Raw genomic sequence first — 23,845 nt, forward strand, 5'->3', positions numbered from 1 at the left:
ACAGCAGATCTGTCTCTGGTGTTTCATGTTGGGTCTGGGGCTCAGCATGCTAATAAATCTTTGTTAACGGGCAAATTTCAGTACTTGTATTTAACAACAAATTATGAACAAAAAAAATACAAATAAATCCATTATAGATACTAATGCTGAAATCACATCCACTTGTGGGTTTGTGAAGCATTTGAGATAAGAAGCATTAGCTGTTTAACTCTGCAACCAAAGCCACACAGACATTCTGATGTGCAGGAAATGTGTGAGCATCAGTGCCCAGTATAACAGGAAGAAACAGGCCTCTTCCACCCCAGAGGGAGATGATAACATGATTAGTTCTGACTGGTCGGTACTAGACTGCTTTACTGACTGTAATGAAACAAAGACTGGACTCACCCCAGCTGGTAAACTCCCATTTCATCTCCACATAGAAGTCCTGGGCCTGGACAGAAAGAGGCAGAGAGAGAGGAGGTACCAGACAAATGAGAAAGCTATGGGCATTGATAAGGAGGAAAATAGAGAGAGGGAGAGAGAATTGGGGAGATAGAGTGATGAATTTAAAGATGGATAGACAGCGAGGGAGAGAGGGGAATAGCAACACGGAGGAAAAAGAATTGCAATGATGCTGCTTCATTGTCTGTTCCAAAGATGGGGGGCTGGCACGGAGAAGTGGTTGTGTATGTGTGTGTGGGTTAATAATAGAAGTGATGGATGGAGAGACGGAGGGGAGAGTGATGTGGATGGGAGCAGATGAAGAACGGTGCGCGATGTTTGCAAGTGCGCGTGCTTGAGTGCGAGTACTCATTGTCAAAGTGTGAGGGTGTTGTGTCTACCATGTGCTTGAGTGAGAGGGTGTGCGTGTGTGTGTGCGTGTGTGTGTGTGTGATTATGTGTGTGTATCGGGGAGCCAGCTGGAGCAGATACACAGGAAGACAGACTGTGTGAAGGCAGTCCCCTGCATCTCTGCCACTGTTCTCTGCAGATCTACTGCTGCAGCCAGTCTGCTGCACCTCAATGCTTTCCTGTCAGGATTATAACCATTCACCTTCAGGCTCTCCAGTCTCACCTTGTCTATCGCTGCTATTGTGCCTTTAAGTACAGCCCTCCTCACCCCTTCAGGGGGAAGTGATGACTCAATTACCCACAGGGGGCTTTGCAACATGGAGACATATCATTTTAGTGTATGTCCCTTGTTGTGTGGTAAACAAAGTTATTTATACCTTCAAACAAAATCAAGAATATTTTACCCTAAAACAAAGATGTAAATATCAAATAGATTCATCTACATTTCAAATGAATTCATCTCTGCTTACAAACCCCCCAATGTGCCTTTATAGTTGTTGTTTCATGTATGTAATGTCTGTGCATCAACATACACGCTTGTTTGTGTGTATGCAGGTGTGTGTAGTCATGGGAGTATCTTTTTCCATGTGTGTTAAAGTATGTGTGTGTGTGTTTGTGTGTTTGTGTGAAATCCCACTTGGCGCAGTCGCTCCAGCAGGACGGGGATGCCCGCCAGTCTCTTGGCAGTCCTCTGGTAGTCACGGTAACGAAGCACGAGACGCACCAACTCCGGATCTCTTGTACTCACCGCTTCCTGAAGAACTGAAAGAGAGAGCGAGACGGAGAGTAAAACAGAGCCAATCACTCAGGCCTCATCTAAAATTTATGTAAGTGAGCAATTTAAAGGGGGGGCAGCTAGAATTGCCGAAACTGAAGTAGGCCAGAGGAAAAGCTGGTACGACCAATTACTGCGGCTCGCCCATCATTCATCAGACCGCCACTTACAGGCTGTTCTACACTTGAACAATTATATAGCAATTTCCTCTCTCTTCCTTTAACAGCAAACATGTGAGTAAAGCCTAACACACACAGCCGAGACAATCTACTGTATGTGCTATCTCACTTACTGACAAGATGCCCTAATCAGATTAGGGGAAACAAAAGAGGATTACTTAATGATACTCTGCAACCACACACTCCCAGAAACAATCATGACAAAGGTTTCACTTTGTAGCACTTAACCCATCACCATCAGGGCAAATCAGCCTTATGTTACATGCAGTGTCACACGAGTGAAGAGACGGATGACAGCGAAAACAAACCTGAGGATGAGGTTGAAGATATATGACTCACAATAAAGGGTGTTAAATCAGCCAATATAATTTCAAGGTTAAAAAATGAATTGATTTCATGCTCCATTAGTCTTCCATTGCCAGACCTCCACACTATATTTGCACAGTGCCAGCAGATAAGAGGTGTCTGGCAGAGGCCACTTGTTCGGCGAAAGCGGTGGCGAAGAAAAGCATCATAAGTGGTTTGCATTTTCTTAAACAATCAAGAGGACAAAACTGTGTGAAACTCATCAGTGCCAATGTAAAATAAATAGAGCCAGTAGGAAACATTGCACCATTTTGCAATACAATCATACATTATATATTATCTTTGTCCTCTAATTGTGACCAAGGGGGCCACAGCCACAACATTTTCAGACCATTTGTTATCAAGTTTTTCACTGGGTTACTGCAGATGACTGACCATGCATGGCATGTTAAACTCTTCTGGTCTGCACACATGCATGAACATCTTTATAAGAGGAACATATCATTTAAAACAGTAATCAAAACACATGACAGAACGAGCCAAGCAGCCTCTTTTTCTCTTCCAGAGGGTCGTCATGATTAGACTGACACCACTTGAAGAGCTTTTTTGATGTAGGTGCTACAAGTAGCATTTTTTACATCAACTAGAAAAGTGCTCCCAGAGTGCAGATGTCTGCCAGGTGTGTGTGGGGGCATGCTGAGTGCAGGGCAGACTGTATGTCCAGAATGAATGGGAGACGATATGCAGGTGAAATTATTAGGTTTAATCAGAGTAGACAGGCTATATGGAGACTAACCTTGCACCTAGGCCCAATCCCAATACACCCCTTAACCCTCCCACATGCCCCTACCCCTCCGTTTTGTGCGTTCACGCATAGGGGTAGGGATGTCCCCATTCTCATTGAGGCAGAGGGGAAGGGCGGAGTGCTAGGGCTATATGGCCCTCCAAACGGAGTTTTTTCAGAGGCACACTTCAAAGCGAGTGCTACGAGAAATCTCCCAGAATGCCTTGTGAATCACGGGCAAAAGATGGCAGGGAAGGCTTCAGAGGCAATGAAAGAAAACCATAAATGTAAGTATTTTCTTTGTAACTAAAGATTTAAAGACTATGATAACCATCGGAAATGTCGTTTCAATGTATTTGTTCTAACAAACAAAACAAAACAAAAATCACTAGTTGTAAGGTTTCCCCGGCAACATACTCGTCGTGTCTTTTCATGACGTCACTGACGACTAATGATGACGTTTCCAGGTATGAAGGGTTGTCCCATTTCATAGGGGAATATTTCAACCCCTACCCCTTGTAACTTTGTTGCAAGGGGCAAGGGGCACTTGAAAAAGAGGGGTAGGGGTAGGGGTAGGGGTAGGGGCGAAAATGAGAAATGGGATTGGGCCATAATGTCCAATGAAACGACTCCCTACCTCCCTCTCACCTCCCAAACAAAGATGAACCTCACGTAATTTACCTCCTGGCTCCCTTACAGGCAAGATGGTGGCAAAGATAACAAAAACAGGGATTTATTCATCTGGTATTCTGCCTAACTTTAGTGGAATTAATCTGCAGATGCTTCGGGTTAAAACGAGACCAAACTTTTTTATGGATGACAGTTTTGAGCCACGACGAAGGCCAGAATGTGGCCTGCAACAGACGGTAAGGCTTGTTGTTTTTTAGCTGAGATTTCTAGACAACTTGCAGCCCCTGCCAGCCAATTGAGAGGAGTGAGGAGTCAGCAGTCGATGACGGTATAAAACAGTCAATAAAACAGGTTTTTGAAGAATTGTGAATCACTGCAACCATCAAAGGTCCTTGAGCATACAGTCATAAATGTGCACAAAAATACTTTGGCTGATCAGTCCAATAGTATGCAAGATTAGCTGCGGGCAGACACACACACACACAAACACAGGTTCACACACACGACTAAACACATGCAACGCTGCAGTAGCTCAGTCCATAAGGACTTTGGTTGGGAACCGAAGGGTTTGCCTGTTCAAGTGGAGCGTGGACTGGTGGCTGGAGAGGTACCAGTTCACCTCCTGGGCACTGCCGAGGTGCCCTTGAGCAAGGCACCGAGCCCCCCAACCCCTCCAGGCGTCTGTTCATGGGCAGCCACCTCACTCTGACATCTCTCCACTTAGTGCATGTATAGGTCCTGTTTGTGCATGTGTGTATTTCGGACCTGTGTGTAATAGATAACAGAGTGAAAAAAAATTGAATTTCCCCTCAGGGGGATTATTAAAGTATATAAATTAAATTAAATGATAAGAATATTAAAAATGGTAGTGTACAATAAATGTTCTAGGGCCATACTGTGTGAAAACTGTTACATTTCTGTGTGGCACATTACTTGTGCAATTATGGCTCACTTTCATGTTTATTTGCAATATTTTTATCTTCTTTTGGAGGCAAACGGGTTCATGGGAAATGTAGTTATAAGTTTTATACACTGGTGGAGTTTGTAACAAATTGTCTTTTTTAAGATATTTTCTGGGGCCTTTCGCCTTTATTTGATAGGACAGCCATAACACGAACAAGGGAGAGAGAAGGGGGGTGACATGCAATGAAGGGCCGTGGGTTGGAATTGAGCCCGTGGCTGCTGCGTCAAGGACACAGCCTTTGTGCATAGGGTGCCTGCACTACCAGGTGAGCTTGTGGATGCCCCACTGCTGATTGTCTTAACCATTGTGTCATTGTTTGCAATAATTATACCACAGTGTCATAATTACTTTGACTCTGATATAGTATTGCATGAAATGGGACACACTCCAACTCCCAGCACACCACCTGAAAATGCATTACATATACTGCGCATTGCACACGCTATCAGATTCATACTGCTCCCCATATCACACACACACACACACACACATACACACTCACCGGTCCATCCATTGCGGTTCTCTTTGCTAACGTCAGCTCCGTGCTGCAGCAGGACCCTGGCACAGTCCAGGTGGCCCAGTGTGACAGCCAGGTGTAGAGGAGTTCGACCACGAGGGTCCAGAGACTCTAAATCAGCCTGGATGGAAGAAAAGGAGGAGGAGGAGGAAGAAAAGAAAAAATGGAGGAAGAAAGGAGAGGAAAAAAGAGAGGGGAGAGTGTAAGGGAGGGGAGTGTGCATAAAGGAAAGAGGAACGGACAGAAAGAAATGAAGTAGGAGGAGAGAAAATTGGGGTTAATTGTGTATCATTGTACTTCTCTTCTATCTCAGATGGAGGGGCAGAGGGAGAAACAGAAAAAGACAATAGACACAAGTGTGAAGATGACGAGAGGGAGATGGAAAGAGAGACATTTGCAGGTGCTAATTGATCTGTCACCACTCCAGCATGGCTGGGAAGTACACTCCCATATCCTACCTTTTTGGATGGATTGGGAATAGCAGACCAACACAGACTAACATTAACTAACAGGTATGACTATCTGCTCCCCAGCCAGAGCTTTTTTTTTTTAGCCGTCCTCTGTCTGTTATTCCTCAAAAACGTTCATTCAGAGAAGGCTTAAAGTAAGGTAAAGTAAATAGGGAGCACAGTTCTCAATCTGCCACACCCTTGAGTGAAATATATAACTTATAGCCTCTTTGTGACCAAAGATAAATATTATTTTTCTTCTAAACATTATGTAACTGTCTGACAACAACATTGATGAACAAAACATAATTAATGCTTCAGGCTTCACTTCAGCACTCGGCTGCGCTCTGTATTTAGAGGCATGTCAACGAGACCTCATTTGTCAGCCATATTACATTAGTGTTAATCTGTCACATCAATCATACTTTGATATGCTAAATTAAAAAGAATCATTGCAGAGGGCTTTTAAAACCCTCTCAGACATATTAAAATACATTTGGTAGACGGTTATGGATAACGATAGATGCTCAGAATATCAGCTTGATTGATGTTTTGGTTTAGTTTTTGGTGCGTCTTTCAACCAAAAAAATAAAATTAAAATGGGGCTGTGCCAGGCTACGTCTAATTTTAAGCCCTGAAAAAACACAATTTGCTTTCTTGAGGAGTGTTAGATGAGAAAATGTCTGTCACTGAGTAGCAAGAGCTAGCAAATGATAAACTAAGCTTAGCATAAAGACTGGACACAACAGCTAGCCTGTCAAAAGCATAAACTGTATAAAATAATGGATGTAGCTACATCTCACATTGGTTTGTGGACTCTTGTTTTGTAGCCTGAAGTTCAGCATTTCAGCCAATGCCATCTTGTTATTTGGAGCCAGGAGTGAACATATTTTGACAATAGGTTTCAGCTGTGGATAAGTGAGGGGGGATCTGACTCACAGACTGTAGAAACGTCTCACAGACAGCCTGTCACTCAAGCAGCTTTGTGAGTCACCCTGTACAGTCATCATAATTATTGAAATTAGCTACAGAGCAAAACCATTTTTGTACCAGGCTGTAAGCATGTTTATTCCTGCTGTAAAATTGGGCATTTTAACATGGGGGTCTGGGGAATTGACTCATTTTGGATGCAGCCTCAAGTGGCCATTCAAGGAACTGCAATTTTTGGCACTTCCACCGTGGCTCAATTTCTCAGACTCCGAGGTTGTCGCTCGGTCCATAGTAATTAAAATCCACCACCTAGCACCTCAAAAGCTTACGTTGTGTTTAAATGGAACTTGTGCACTCGTGTTTACGACATAGGAAGTCGAGTGCACAAACTCAAGAACTCTCAAGAACTCTACTAGTTTAGGCCAGCATGTTTTTGTGAAATAATGTAACTCCCTCTGAAACCACAATTACTCATTTTTGCACAGATAATTAGATTTATTTTTTCAACATTTTGACATGAGCAGCAGGCTAGGTGTTTTCAGTCTTTATGCTAAGCTAAGCTAATTGCTGGCTGTTGCCTAATTTTTGGTGTTGGCCTATGAAGATTAAAGTGATATCTTCTCATTTAACTCATTGAATCAGAGAGGCTTGTACTTATATTAATACTTCTTTAAAATTAGACCTTACAACTGTTAACTTGTATATGTCAAGGGGAAAAATGTAATAAATATTGAGCCAATGTTGGAAGGTATCAGTCTATTGCAGGTCTTGTTGTGCCTCACATGTATTCACAGAACTGTCAGTCCAGACATGTTGAAAAGATGACAGGGTAACACATCATTATAGATCAGGGAGACTGAGAATCCTACAAGTGTTAATGTGTCAAACAGCAACAGTGCCCACGTTACTTACAATCTGTTTATTACTACACTGGCAGTGGTGCTTGTACACCTGATGATATCATGTCTCTACACAAATCATTTCATTTAATCAAACACTGGCTGTACCGCTCTGCATGAAACTGCTCATCCCTCTCTCGGCTCTTTCATGCTGTTCTATGCACCACTGTTTTCACGTTGCCTCTATCTCTGCAGTGCGCTGCACTGATCTCTGATCTGCCATCCAGTTAAACAGATGCTGACGGCCACCATTATTCAGGAACAAGACTGATCCAAGGTCAGTTCTATCAGTCTGTTGCAGGCTTGAATTCTAATTAAGGATTTCTCTCTGAGATAAGTGTTGTGTGACTCAGAATCAGCACTTTAATAAAGACCTTAAGTAAGCTGTGGGAAATTCTTTCCAGGAATAAGTATGATACCATTTGGAGAACACTGTGAGGGTCTGAGTTGTTTTTTATAGCGTGTTTATTATACTCTGATGTATCAGAATCATGGCTGAGCAGGTGAATTCAGGGAAGAGGCCCGAGTCCTTATTGATCCACATAAATCCGTAAATCAAAGCAGGGGAAGGGGAGGAAATGTATTAATGGTGAATTTTTAAGCAACTGAAAATAGACCAAACAACTCAACAACTCAATGTGCCTGCACGCTGCCCTGACTGTTTACTGCGCTCAGTTTATAATATCCTCATAAAAATGACTGGCAGCTACTGTCCTGCACAGGTTAACTGTTACGCTCCAAGAAACACACACTCCGTGAGCAGAGCCAGGAAGACTCAGCAGTTACATTATCAATCAGTTACTGCTGGGTTTCTGTTTCTGCTATTTGCAAGGGAAATGAGATAAAACCGCTCGGGATACACACAAACATTGATGAGCATAAGGATGCAAATACAGACACGAAAATACACATTACAATACATTCTCACACACACTCACAGGCTCTTTATATGTTAAAATACAGATCTAGTTTAGTAAAACACAACTCAATGAAACGAACATGATATTCTGGTTCCAGTATGTTAATGGCTGCACTATCTCTGTACAATCTCTAACTATCCACATTTTGGTTAACAGCTCTCTGCTCTCCACAGCTTTTTCAAAAGCATCCCTGAAGAGAAAAAGACAGACAGAAATTATGTGGCAGGAGAAATTTCTATTGAAAGAAACCGCCTGTCAGCAACAACTGTAACATGTAAGACAGGCGAAGATGGAGAAAGGGAGAAAGAGAAAAGAGCGACAGATTGCTGTTGCAAGCCATGGCTATGGCAAACAAAGATTTGGGGAGGGGTGAGGAAAGAGAACAGACGGAGAAAGAGAGTTAGAAGTGAGGAAGAAGGACGAAGGCAGAGAGGGGGAGCTGAAGGAGACAACAACATGAGGGAGTCCCTCAGGAGCCACGGAGGCTGGGGAATAGAGGGAGGGAACGTCATAGCAACACAGGGAAAGAAAGAGAGCAGTCAGCTTTGTTTGCGTGTGTGCGTACTGGAAAACGAACAGGATGTAACATGCAAATACAGCCAGTGTCAGTGCTGTGTGTGTGTGTACATATGTAGCTCGAGCAGTGTCTCAAAGGACACTACATGTAACGTGTGCTTGGGCAGCACAAATATGACGAACTGTCAATGGAAAGAGAAGTCTAAAGTAAGGCATCCATCCTTTCAACAACATGACAACAACAAGACTGTGTATGCAAAAAACCCAAAAGTGCATATTAATAGTGAGCCTTTGAAAACAGTTCCCGCCCAAATGGAAATAGTATTTTAGAAAGAAACCATTTACATATTATTGTACGCACATGAAAGGGAGAAGACGAGATAAACAAAAAGACTGGAACAAAGCTGATGGTAAAAGAAACAGATGAGAGAATACCGAAAAGAAAGAAAAGGAACAACTTGGCTCGTCTTTCATTTCTGTCTTTTTATGGCACTTGTACTGTCTCACAGCTGTCCTTTCATCCATTGCTCCCTCTTTAAGTGGCTGCGTGTAATGTCAGTGATTATCAATTTAAGCTTATTTTACAGCTGTACTCGATTTCAATGACTCTGGATGTGAGCACTGAGGAAGAACGGCTGAAATGCAGCATGAAGACACAAGGGGAGCCGGAGAGGAGTGAGGTGGGATGCTAATAAGGGCAAGGCTAAACAGAAACATGTGGCAAGGTGGATGGAGACAGAGACAGAGGGAGGGGAAAGTCAAGAAGGGATAGCAGTGGGGTGATTACAAGGGAGGATGTAGAGGGAGACAGGTTGGAGAGAGTACAGGATGCTGCCAGAAAACAATGTGCGAAATATATAACACAGGACGACAGGGAACCAACGGAGCAATCTACTGAAGTGTAGCCTCTTTCGCTGCTTCCCCCTCTGCTAAAATACACCTGATGGAGCTCCTGTCTTGGTAAAAGAGTGACTGAAAAAAAGCAACAGGAGAATATATTTCACCTGTCTTCTTAGCTTCTCTGTGATAAATTACACAACCGATTATTTGCTACATCCATTATGTTCATTGCAAGTCCCTCTAAGTAAGCCAGTCAAATTAAAACCTGTAAGGTTATCGAGTATCAGCTTGTTGATGTCTCACAGAGGGCCATATTCCTATGTTTATGACCTTCGTCAAAGTCAGACCGTCTTGACAGCAGAGCTACCACGTTCATATTCACACCAAGGACTTTCTCAACTTTCACTTGAGTTCGAAAGGTTCAGACATCCCCAATCTGGATCATGGTCTTGATCTATAGCAACCTCTCCATCACCAGCTCTCCTTTATTATTAAATCTGTTGTAATGACACCTTCAAGCACTGTCAGAAAAAAAATCATCTGCTTCTGTAGCCTCAATAATTAGCTGTGGCTCATTTGGTCCAATTTGCATCAAAAGTAGCCGAGAAATGGTGACAGACGGTGGTCAGAGTTTACAGAGCACACAGGGAGCTACACTGTGAATTCTAAATAAAGTTCAAAACAGTAAAAACTTTATTTATGGCAACAAGAAGGGACGATTTGGGAAAGCAGTGGTGACACACAGCGACGTGCTAAGCTACTGATTGAGCATTTTAATGCACTGGATGCTGGTGGCACACACACAAACACACACACAGTCATCATCACTTCCTGGAGACTTACTCTAACCATAACCGTGACCTCTACTCACCTAACCTTAAACCTAATCTTACTGAAACCTTAACCCAGTCTTCATTCCAGTATTTAATGACTTACGTTAAAGGGACTTGTGTCTTGTTCCTTCAAAAGGAAGGGTAGTCCCCACAATGTGACTGTGTAAACAGATTTATGTCCCCACAACATGAGCAATACACGCCACACACAGGAGCACCACTTAAGTCCACTCATGTCCACCCACCACTTCACACGGGCCTGCAGACACAATGACATAATTACTTATTGGTGTGTAAAAAATATTCAGTTGAAAAACAAAACACACACACACACACACACACACACACACACACACACACATGTAAACTTGAAACTAAATCACGATGAAGAACACTGACGAAGAGCCCCATTAACGAAATAGGAACTCTCTGGAGGAAATTATTGTTTACAACTAATGGGTCATGTAGTCTCTCTCTCTTTCTGTCTCACACACACACACAGACACACACACTGGCCTTGTTTGACTTGTGTGGTTACAGTAGGGACATTACATCATCCCCTCTCGTCTCTCAGCACCCGCTCTTCACTCAACAATGAAATCACTATAGACGACATACTGTGTAGACACATTAGCATCACTTCTGGCAAGATAATTTCTTTTTTATTTGCGTATGGTTTTATGAGTTAAATCCAAAACGAGTCAAGTGACTAAAGAAAGATGTAAATCATTAAAAAAATTATGGCTACGGCCAGTGCCAAAGACTGATAACAGATGGGTGGTAGGGAAGTGTTTCTAATGTTCACTACATAGAAACTAAATCAGGCACTTGGTCTATCACATTAAATTTGATAATGCAGCCTATCTCACAGGCCTTTTCACAGCAGACATTTTAACTTGCCATAGTAGAGAAGGTGTTAGTGATAACATTAGGGACGGCTCTGTTCTATTCAAGTGTCCCAGTGAGCTATGGCAGTGTGATAGTGAGCCAGCATGTGCAAAACCAGGACCCTAAGACTGAGTTAGCTACATGGAGATGAGGCATCATTAATTTTGGTATTTACACCTGTGATTTTCTGACAATGACTTGTCACAAAGAAAAAAATGATGACAAAAATGGAAAACTCTTCCGTCATTGCAAAAACAATGTTTTTAGTGTAAATGAGGAAACAATACCGTATTACAATAACTGTTTTCTTATCTCTTCTTTCTCTTGGGGTGCTTTAGGTGCTCTAGAGTTGTCTTACTTTGGTCTGAATCAGCAACTAAGTTACAAAGTTGTGTAATTGCCTAGAGTTGGTTCATGTTCTCACGGCAGCATTTACAAATGGACCAGATCAAAACTGCTCTTGATTGGTCAGAATTTCCATGCAGAAAAAAATCCAGGAAGTAAAGCAAACGTTGAAGAAGAGTACACTTGCAAGATAAATGTGACACTTTCTAATGTCACAATGGAGGGACAACTACACAGGTTGATTTTAGCGCTGCTCATCATGGACTATATTGCTGTCATTGTTCATTTTAGTCAAACCATACAGTTTGAAAACGAGGCGCGGCTCCAACTAGAAAACAATGTTTTGATGCATTGGATGTGCTGAATGTGCATATTAAGGCAGTACAGGAGGAGGTGCACATTAATAATCCTCCAGGACTGTAACATGCTCATGTTTAACCCAAACAATGTGTCATGGCTCAGATCGAAGTCGGAACACATTCTCACCACAAATGAACCACACTAGAGTTCGTTTGTAAACGGACCGAGACCACGTCTTCAAGAAGGTCCCCATCTGGTTGTTTTGGTGCACACCTGAGTGCAATTGCTGTGTTCACACCTGCCCAAACGAACCGCACTGAGGGGGCAAACAAACTTGAGTTCGATTGAATCTTAGGCAGATAAAACTAGACTGTATTTCTGACCCTGGACAGTCACACACTCACAGTGTAGTTTTTGGTTTTCTAAGCTAAAGTTAGCTTGTAAAAATCTAATTCAAGATGCAATGTAAGATTTTTGCTGAGAGTTTGATAAGCACAATCTGTGAGTGGTATCAATCTTCTTACCTAGCTCTCAGAGAGAAACTGTATAAGTGTATTTCCCAAAATGTTGACCTATTGCGTTAATTAGTGAACCATAATCTTTACCAGAACGAGTAATTAAAGTGACAAGCTGTGTTACTGCTGTTACTGCAGAAATGGTTGTGTGACCATTTGAATAAAATAATCAACTTCCTTTTAGAGTTATTCTAACCTCTTGCTTTTGCAGGAATACAGATGGGACTTCCATTAATATGCAGACACTAAAAAGCATGTTGTCTATTCTGTTCAATCAGAAAAAGGAGTGACATTATAATTTTTTTGGATAAATTTAATGGATGAAGTCTCCTCATCGGCATCGTGTCAATCAGGTTTATAATAAGAGGGAAATGTCCTCGTTATTATGGCATAGTTCCTTGTTATATAAGACGAAACTTGACTTAATGGAAGCACTTTTTTTACCATATTTCCATTGTTGAATGCATTCTCCCCCTTTTTAAAAAACTTTGCTAACACCTTCACCACTTTTACATACACATCTACATCTCTGTCCCTTCTCTGTGTTTTGTTTTTATCTTTGCCACCCTCACAGTTTATTCCTTTTCACTGCTCTTTATTTTGTTCCTTTCCTCTTTTATCTTTTCACTCTCCTTAACCCATATCCATGTCCTATAATCAAACTCTAATTATCCTCTCCTTCCCTCCCTCTTCTTGCCTCCCTCAGTTTCATTCGTTCCTCACCATCTTGCCCTCCCTCAATAGTGAGCTCAGTGGAGGTTGCATTATTGATAGGCATCTCTATCTGTGGCATCTGCTCCTTCTCTCACTCCCCCTCCCTCCCCCGTTCTCTCCCCCTCTCTCCCTTGCTTAGTGTGTGCCCGGCCTGATGCAGCTTGGCAGGTACTTAGGCCAACATCAATCTTTCATACAAACACCACACACACACACACACACACACACACACACACACAACAAACTGTGCATATACACATACAGCAGCTTTCCGAAAATGTTTGTGCATGGGGCGCAGGAGCAGAGGGTGGCTACGAGAGGGAGGAGTATAAAAATAACTTTTCCTTCCCCCTGCCTCCCTTCTTGCCTCTGTGATTCTACATGCAGAGGAGACTTTGACAAACGCTACACTGCCATGGAACCCTGATCCGTTTTCAATGTGACACTGCTTCAGATACAAAAGGACGAGACAAAACCTGCATCACGGGTGATAGTGAGCAGAACAAATGGTGATGATAACAAAACAAAAGTAACAAAACCTCTCGCAATGTCTCACGCTCATCTTAACACAGCTATTCATTTCCACTTGTGCAGGTGCATTAAAGCGTTGTGGAATTGAGCTGTAGAAAACAGGCCAAATGTACCGAATCACCGAATGAAAATGCTAGAATGACCTACATTCCAGCATATGTAATTTCCCAGTTTCACTGCACTTAATTCACTTTACTGTCATCCCTGATCTCGACAGATAGATCAGCAGACAGACAGAGAGACATAGAGAGAGAAATAGAAAGTACAGGCGGGTGGGATGCTGACGGACCTGTCAGAGAGGCAACAGAAGTGCAGGGAGAGAGAGTTTCTCTGATGTTTAACTGAAGGTGATGACACTTGTTTGTTGCAGTGAGCTGAAAGACCTCACCAAAACGCGAGGAGAGACATGCAGGGCGACAGAGAGGGAGAAAGCACTTATTCCCTCTCCTCACACTTGCAAAGATGCAGGCACACTCACAGATGGAGAGAGCAAATCTTTTTTGTTTGAGGCAGACAGTGCATACGCTATAAAAGAGCATAATCACATAATGTAGCGGCTGTAATCTATTGGAGTGAAACACCACAGCTGTCACTTCCTTTCTTTCCTTGTTCGTGTGTGTGTGTGTGTCATGAGCATGTGAATTATGTAGCAATTTCAGGTAAACCTAGTGGTGTAGTAAAATATGGTTGCACTTAGCCTGGGCTGATAATGAAATCAGAGGGTCATTTTCTCTGCAAGATTTGGCATTTAACTGGCAGGAAATGTGCAGGTCAAATTAAAGGAGTATCACGATGTTTCACGACGTTTCATACTCATCATATTAACGTTTCTGTAACATAGTTCTGATTACATTTATATGAGCTGACTTTGTCATGGAGATGTGGAAGGGATTGTGGATGGCATGAAACTTAGGCGAGACTACAGCCGACCAACACACAACATGAATTGTTTTTTAGTCATTGCTGCATTTCCAGCAGCCCTTACAGCAATGAACATGTGTATTTTTAAGTGCTCCTTCACTGCCCTTCCACTGGTGTTTGCGTCAGTGAAGGTGTGTTCTGTAGTGAGCTGCATTTCACTGCATTTCCAGCAGCATTTAGGTCATCGAACATGGGTGTTTTTAAGTGAGCCGTCAGTGCGTTTCCAGTGGTGATTTTGTTGCCAAACATGGGTAGTTTTTAGTGAGCTGTTGCTGTGTTTCCAGCAGCATTTGTGTCACCGTATGTTCATGTTTTATGGCTAGTCATTAGTGCATTTCCAGCAGTGATTGTTGCATCATACACGAGTGTTTTTAGAGTTAGCTGTCACTGTGTTTCCAGCGGTATTTGTCACACCGAACATGTATGTTTTTTAGCAAGTCATCGATACATTTCCAGTGGCGATTGTGGAACCATACGTGGGTATTTTTTAGCAAGCTGTCACTGCGTTTCCAGCAGCGTTGATCTTATACAATAAACATTTGCGGAGCTACAACAGTGTGCGGACTTCACCCTTTTTTCCAGCAGCAAAAAGAAAAGTCAGTGTATTGATTATGCTTTTTTCCCCCCATCATGTTTAAAAACGTGACTTGTATACACTGGAGTCCACTACCAGGAATTGTTATAATCCCTCAACAAATAAAAAATTACAAATCACAAGTCTCGCCTTCAGGCTTAAAAGCCTCTTTACTACCATGGTCCAGAATAGCATCAATATTACCGCAGCTGATGTAACCAGCTGCTCATGTGAGATACTTGAACTTGTCCACCTGGGACAGCTGCTAACCCTCACACCTTAACAGGATGAGCAAGCTTTTTCCACAAGAGAAGCATCACCTTCGATTTGGAAGAACAAACCCTCATCGTAGTTATTGCTGCTGCTCAGACACAACAACGTGCACACAGCAGAGTGCTGCACAGCGGAGGTTGCAGGCAAATGAGGCTGGAGAAAATAGCATCATCAGTGAATATCAGGGAAAACACCCTAATGCCTCCAAGCTGAATATCCTCACCAGTCACAGGCTGCCTCGCTCATCTATCTTTGAATCCTAAAGAGGAGAGGGGACAAAGCCCATAGTATAACACCTGCTTTCAATGGGTTTGAGAAACTCCTGGGACATTTTGACAATCTATTAGTTGATCCACTGTCACAGGGCTAAAAAGATGAATTGTTCCTTAGGATATTAAACTTGCCCGCCCTCCAGTATCCTTTTCACTATCCTGAATAGACTTTATACTGGGTTGCTTAGCAGTATGATTTCCTCATAATTAAATCCCTTTCTGAAAATCTGGACAACCAACCCTACTACACACTGCTCCTTAAGTCCATATGACACTGCAAAGGCATATCAAGCACAACAACCGTACAACATCCAGTGGATATTTTAGGATAGTTCCTCCTTGGTGCCGTGCCATCGTGGAACTATTGAACTTGACAGGAACTTCAACCCCACATTAACCTCAACCACAGTAATGGGATCTGACCCACCAGACTTCTCCAGCACTGCTGTATGAAATGCATGATCATAGGGCTCAGGAGCTGCTCAGAGTTTTTGACAATGTTCCCAGTTGAGGTCAGGACATTTGCACCCATGCTGAGCATGGCCTGGGTAATGATGACCTCTTACGAGATGCCTGCTGGCCAACAAAACCCCATGAAAGATTGATACAGTGCATGAAACCTACAGTAAGACATGGTGGCTGAAATATTCAGATGTGGGGATGTTCGCCTCTTGTGGAGATGGTGACTTTCACAGGATCAGTAACGCGGGGATCGAAGAGAAACACTTGAGGCATATCATCCCTACGGGGATCAAGCTGTGGCGGAAAGGACTCAGTGACCCCGAACATAAAGCCAAACTATCCCTGTTCTTTCTTGGACTTCAGACTAAGCATACTTAATGCCCAGGAGTGAAGACTTGAATGACTTTGAGATGACTGCCATGAAAATAATTTTTTTCAGTCATCAGTGTGCTTGTGACACTGCTAACTAGATCCTGTCTGTTGCACAGATCTTTACTTCTAAGCATCTCTTCTCTCTAATTCCCTATGTATTTGTGTCCATTCCTTACCACCTTAATTTATTTCTACCCCATCTTCCCTTAATCCTATCACCAACATCTTTACCTATTACTGCTCTGTGTATCTTTCTCTCTATATCTCTCTCTGTGTTAAAAGCTTTCAGCAACTTAACTAAATCTGACCCCAGCCCAGCCCTCATGGCATCTCATTGTGGCTTTGCTGCACTGCAATTAGGACTTGGGTTTCATTACACTGAGGAAAATAAGCGGGGTGAGGGTGGGGTTGATAGATGGATGGCTGGAGGTGAACAGGAATGGAAGGCAACAGGGGACAGAGGGCGCATCACTAAATGCCGAATTGCAGTCAGGCCCAGACCGAGTGACGGTTCTATCCAGATTGTGAGCAATTTCTGGTCAGTTCATGAGAATAAATAACAATCTTCACATTGCAGCCGCAGCCATAAATATTGGCACAGCTAATCCGGTTAATATGACAACAGCTTCACTAAACTGAGCTAATCTCATCCATTGTTTATTGTGCACGGACAGTTTGCCAGAGAGAACTGTCACTACCTGATCCGTACTGCAAACCCTATTAGTTCAAATCCTATCCCCTGACCAATGGGCTATCCTGACCCTAACCATCCAAGGCCAATGCCTAACCCAAACCACTGGAATGTAATTGGACAAAACAAGAAGAAGCAAGCCAGCGTGTCTCCAGGTATCAGACACTTAAGTTTAATGCTTTTTAAGACCTTTCAAGATCATTTTAAACTGATTTTTGGATCTTTTTTCGTATTCACGCATTGCCAGTATGTGGTCCTGTGCAGAGGTATCAAGGATTTAATCTAATTTATCGTCATTTTTCCCAACAGGTAAGTACATGTATAAAGTAAAAAGACAGCATTAGGTTCAATTTTAGGGGGAACCCTGGGGAAAGATAGTTGATTGTTGAGTCTCACTCCCAGGTTTTTTAAATACCAATGCTTTGACTTTGTAGTCCGACCGAACCCAAAGCATCTGTATTTGACGAGCTGATAATAAGACTCAGCAATAATCTTTCTCTACAGTTACAAACAGCTACTTTAATGACTTTTGATGCCTAATATTTATGAAAATTAAATGCAAGACATTTCTAGACTTTTTAAGGCCCTTTAGACACCCTGCAGGCTGAGAAAAGGAGAGAAGAAGCTTGTAGTAGGCAGGTGCAAGCAGATAGCAGATGGTTGGCGTAAAGACTCAGGCCCAGAGTGAACACAATGAACCTGTGAGGCTTAATTTATGGCTCCCTTCCCTCATGCCAACCCAGCATAAGATTTTATAATGCTGATTTAACATTAGCACCTTGCCGAGGGCATTATGATCAAATCACTCACTGAGAGCTGGGGTCAGAGACAGACTGACAGAGAGGACAAGAAACAGCAATGGAGAAAAAGAGCAGAGATCCTTGTTATTTCCTGCCTCCGTCCTGAGATAGACCATCACTCTCTACACGGCCCTGCTCTTTCTCAATCACACTGTGCTTTTACATCTGTGTGCAGCCCAGACGGATTCTGCTCATGGTCAAAGTCTGTCATTATTTCCCTCCCACCTCCTCTCCTCTTCTTTTACTCTCTGTCTTCACTCCCTTCACTGCCTTGTTTGCGCCTCCACTCAACACATTTGTTGCTCCACTCCTTGGTTAAGTCTGTCAGTGTTGCCTCCTTGCTTTCACTATTTCACCTCTCTTTACTGGCTGTTAGTTATCGCCTTCATATCAACCTGATTTTATGAATCTGGGGAACAGAGCTAAAAATTGATCTCTCATTGCTTCTTGTCTCACCCACTGCTTGTTATGTTCTGCCTATTTCACCACTCATCTCTGTGGTCAGCTGTGTACCTGGCATTTATTCAACCACACCTCCTCTTAATATGTTCAGTTTCCTCTCTCTGGCTTTGCGTCGTAACATCGATATCCGATGTACCAATTATTCCACTGTAGCCTGCTGTGGCAGCATTTCTGCTCCCCTCACTTACTCACACTTTATGTGCTGCTTATGGAAGAGTGGGCAAGCACAGGACTCTCAACATATAGTTGTACAGTCTCATGACACAAGTGTTGGAAAACTAGCATTTTAAAAAACTTCATCATCTAGCCATTCATAGCTTTGTTGTGCTAGGAGGTAATAAGAGTGTGCTCAGAAACAGTGCCGGATATTTGATGCATGCACATAGCAAAATGAAATGAGTCTCATCATTTCACCAAAGGCTGGGTAGGCTTTAAAAAGCTCTGATATGGCGACGGCTCTAGATTACCTTTATTTTACTGCAGCATGAAGCAGAGGTCAGTGATATTAAACTGTTCTTCTACAGCTGAGTGGATACTGAATTCATCAGACACCAGCCATTGTCATCCAATATCTGCACAATACTGTCTTGCTATAACAGCACAGCCATAATGTGATTTCCTAATGTCTATCATGTGATATCATAGGAACTATCACAATGCACTATGTAATAATATTATGCATATGTATTTCTAATATTCTTCTTAGATGCTCCCTGAGTATTTTTCTTTCATGGCTGATGCTAACAATAGAAATCTCTCTCTGACTGTGAATCATAATCTTACTTCAGTATGCCAAGTGTATATGTGTATATGTCAAGTGCATGTGGGATCTCTCTGTCAGTTATCCAGTATACCAGGAAAAAAGTTAAAGAGGCTCATTGCAAAATGCAGAGCGTACAAGTTGTCTGGACACGGTTCTCAACATGGAGGTGACCCAGCCAGTGGCTAGCAGCTAACGGCGCTAACAGTGCTTTGGCTGCGAAGACGACATACCAATATCAGTGGTAACCTGCTCAGGACACCATCACTCCACTATATCTTTACATAGCAAATAGTGGTTTGCTGTAAAATTAATATTCTGAATATCACGCACAGAACCTTTAAATAGTTATCAATCAAGGTCTGCATGAACTGGATTTAATCTGTCAGACTTGTCTCTTAGTACAGCATGTATGTCATGCATCAACACAGTCGTACCAAAAGCTTAAAGAGTAACACTTTGTGTCCAACGTACATGTTCAGCGGGCATGTATAAAGTGCCGTATGGAGATTGGGGTCAGTCTCAGTGGTCCAAATTATCAGACAGAACCAGTTATTTATACATGTGAGATCAGCAGAGCACATCCTCAAGGTCCCTCTAATCTTAACTACCAGATAGCCGGCATCTGTCCACACAAAGTTAGTGACACGTGAAGGCCATTGTGGTCCCTCGTGTCACCTTAACTTTACTGATACCTAATCATTTTTTAACCACTGCACTACTGTTGTTATCAAAACAGGAGAAAATGTCCGTGTCAACCATTTGCAGCTTGTTGGCTACTAGTCAGATTTACACATGTAATGCAAATAAAATATGGTGAATAAGACCACGTGGTTTACCTCATCCCAAATTTGGATTAATGGACTTGATTTTCATGTCCACAGTGTTTCAATTCTAAGCATACAAACCAATGCATGTGATACAGTGTCCTGGATATGCACAGCAGGCACGCCAACTAGGGCCTGGACATACTTGGCAAGTTCATATTTGGAGCCCTGATTCACTAGAATGGAAATTTTAGCAGCTGCAGAGAGACTTGCATTTTACATTTTAATTACAGTTAACTTTGTTCATTATTCCTGCAGCATTCAACTTCCATCACTTGTCTGCAGCTATAAAAAAAATCCCTGTGCTGTCAAAATGGTGTTGAACTGACTGGAGCCACGGGAGTCCCACAGTTACCCACAATGCTTCTTGACACCTGTCATCGGCATCACATATGTGTATGTATGTGTGTTTTGAGTGTGTGACTGATGGGCTCAGGTTTAGGGCATAATAAATGGTGTGTGTGTGTGTGCTGTCCTAGTTTAAGCAGCACCACACATGTAGACTGAGGACTCAGGTTACTATATAAAGTTCATTTGACACAAAGTAGATGTCATGATGCTGACGTTATAATAATTCTATTAGTTTAGTGGCTGATGTGAATAATGTAAGATGCAAAACATAGTGAATTATAAAACATATGCAAAACCATACATGTGCATACACCCACACACATGCATGGAAACAAACATACACGATAAGCAAGAGGGCAAGAGCTAGAGAGGTAGTTTGAACCGTTACAGTTATAGATGAGGCTAAGCAGAAGTTCATCAACAATGAAAGGGGAACAACAGAAGAAAGAAGTGATGCTCTCATTTGTTGTTTACTACCTGTCTCCTCACAACTTGCTCTGATCTACCATCAAACACAGAGAGCTGATGACTGAGGTTTAGGGTCTAAGAGAGTGCCTCTGGAGCCGGCATGAAAAGAGCGAGGAATAGTGGTTGTTGTGAAAAATGAAAAAATAAATGCTTTTTCTGCCTTTCTGCTTTTCTATTTTGTTTGTTCTTCTTTTGACGGCCTTAAACAGCTTTAAAGCCACAGAGATTTGAAACGTATGAAATTCGCTATAGTAAAGAGGCCAGGTGTTTCATTTTAACACATGCTGTAGGCAGAGGTTTAAATTATGCATAGATTTAAGGTCACACAGTGTTCGTGTTTCATAAAGTTTCTACTGTGGCGGATATAATATATCGACATCTGTCTGCCATATTGGTGGAGACAGATTTACATTGGGTACAACAATAAAAACGAGTCCTTATCGTACACAAGCACAAGAGGAGGGTGACTAATCATCCTGATTTACTAAGGATCAGCATCAAATCTCTTTTGCCTCTGAACACTTTGGGACTTGAGATGTTCAACAGATTTGTGTTTGTTCTCACACAGGAAAAGGAACTACGAGGCAGCCTGCTATGCTGTTTATATAAAGATCAGATATGATGTAAAGGTCCCGGGTTCAAATGCACGGCAAAGGAGCAATAACATTTGCATCATAAAATATTTATATATACAAGGGTTTCTGAAAAATAAATGGCAATGGGGTTGCGAGGACTAACCCAAACACGACAAAAGTTTTAGTTTAGAGATCTTAATGTGAATTATCACCTTTATCCGTGTCAATAATTCATAGATTTGGCAACATTTTACTATTTCACATAAGCAGACTAAGACTGAGATGGAATTTGGTCACTAGTCATCCTGCATCAGCAAAAGTGTTGGACCAGTTTTGGATTTTGACTAGTTTGTGGTACCAGATGAAAAGTCAGTTGATTGTGGAAGACATTACAATAAATCGTCTGAGGACCATGAACGCCTGCTCTTCTTTACATGTTACAATAAACCGACTGACCTCTGACACCGTCATCGTTTGAGCCACATCACTAGCATAGCTACTGGCTAAAGATAGATCCTTGGACCTATAAATTTTTACGATGGATTTTAAACCAAAGTACCAGTAAGAGTCATCTGTTTCATTTCAGTTCAGTGTTGAGTCAGCAGGGCATGAAAATTAGTATTCATCAACTGCAAAGCTATATAAGTTAAAAAAGGTTTTGTCGTCTCCTCGTGTGCCTCAAGAGCATACATGGTTTATTTCCAGCTCCCCTTTCAGGGAAACACAGTGTGTTACCTTTAACATAAATACAGAGGTCTTAGTCAGTTTTAAGAGCCTCTTCACTGTGACGTGTTCGCAGTTTTGCCATTTTCCTCCTACTAGTTATCATTATGGTTAAGGATTAAATGTCACTACCATACTCCCTTACAATGTAAATGCAGGGATTGTGGTGAACCAATTAATATCTACCTTTGGGGCTCTTGCTGGCTATTTTGGTGTAAAGAAAATGCCTCCAGGGTTATGATTTTATAACCGCAAGAAGGTAAGCGTGTGCATGGGCTGGCAAGTGTGCGCACATGTGTGTGTGGAAGTGTGATGTCTTGAGACTGCTGCATGATGCATGCACTCGAAATCTGTTAGTTGCTAACCTGCAGAGCATCTCTTATATAATGGCAAAACGCTTCAGTACATTTAAAAAAAGAAAGAAAAAAAAAGACTGAATTCACACGCATGCACACTCTTGCACAGTCACTCTCTTTTACACACACACACACACACACACACACACACACACACAAAAATAGTGTAATTCTTATCATATAATCGAGTCCCTCGCCCTATGCTGAAGTACTCCAATTTTACCAGTGGGTGAAAATCATTTTCCATGCTTTTGACTATGACAAACATCTTCCCTGCAAACCAAATGCAATACCTTAATGATTCCATTACTGTATTTACTGTGGTGGTTGGCAACTGTTCGCCCACATGCTCAGTATCTGCATTGTCTCACCCACTCACGAATGGTTTAGGTGCTGGTGGGAAGGTAGAGAGCCTTCAGTTTTGAGTAGAACACACACAATAATGCTGCTTTACACACAGGCGTAAAAACACCTCTGACTCTGACTAAACACACACACATGCAGCGAAACACTGCAACACCATCAGGGTTTGCAATTACAGTGATTTGCAGTTGGAATTTTTCCAGGAATAAACTCCAGTTACAACTTCTCATGCATATTAAAATCCCTGGGATGATAAATATTTTGAGCCCCAATGCAGTAAATAATCCTTAACATATTGAGTATGTTTTGTCACTCTGTGATTTCAAGATGACAAAATGAATGACAAAAGGAAAATAGTGTGAATCCAAGTCTGAGGATGTGGTCTACAAGTGTCCCCCTCCACCCCACAGAGAACAATTAACTGCGCTATTCCCAGTTATTGAGCAGGTTCCTGAATGAGGTATTTCATGAATGGCATCTGTATCATCACCTATTAAATCTATGCACCCACACGCCCATTTTAACGCTTATAATAAAGACACAGGCCTGTGTCTGTAAGGAGAGATGCCTTTGATCGCTCCTCACCGTCTCACCTGCTCTTTCGTTGCCAGCTCTTTCTCCAGCTGTCGGTGTTTGTTGTGCCACACCAAATAGTGGATAGGATAACGACTCTTCTCCGGAGTTTTCTTAGCAGAAATCATCCTCGGATCATAGTTTGCCTCCTGCCCTTTCTTCACTGTGGATTGTAAGGATACTTTGCTGTTAATTTACGCTATATAATCAAACCTATCATCCTTTATCGGCGGTGATGCCCAGCGGCGTATAGGGGCAGCCTTGCGCGTCAGAAACAGTGAATGACTCCCCTGCCTGCTCTGCTTAAAATACACAGCAAAGCCCCGTGAAAATCATTTGTAGAAATAAACCCC

At 42.2% G+C, this 23,845-nt stretch overlaps 1 protein-coding gene across 2 annotated transcripts in view; it reads right to left on the reverse strand.

Moving 5' to 3' along the window:
- The window catches only part of ankrd13b (ankyrin repeat domain 13B), a 58,740-nt gene extending 34,945 nt beyond the window's left edge, over positions 1-23,795 (reverse strand). For both annotated transcript variants that reach the window (XM_033632069.2, XM_033632068.2), the window contains exons 1-4: positions 23,513-23,795; positions 4,975-5,110; positions 1,472-1,596; positions 388-433 (exon numbers count right to left, since the gene is read on the reverse strand). In XM_033632069.2, the coding sequence (XP_033487960.1) occupies positions 388-433; positions 1,472-1,596; positions 4,975-5,110; positions 23,513-23,620 (415 nt within the window). In that variant the 5' untranslated portion in view covers positions 23,621-23,795. The remainder of the gene's footprint in view (positions 1-387; positions 434-1,471; positions 1,597-4,974; positions 5,111-23,512) is intronic.
- Between the last annotated feature and the right edge of the window lie 50 nt (positions 23,796-23,845).

This window comes from Epinephelus lanceolatus, chromosome 4, assembly GCF_041903045.1.
Source record: "Epinephelus lanceolatus isolate andai-2023 chromosome 4, ASM4190304v1, whole genome shotgun sequence".
Lineage (NCBI taxonomy): Eukaryota > Metazoa > Chordata > Actinopteri > Perciformes > Serranidae > Epinephelus > Epinephelus lanceolatus.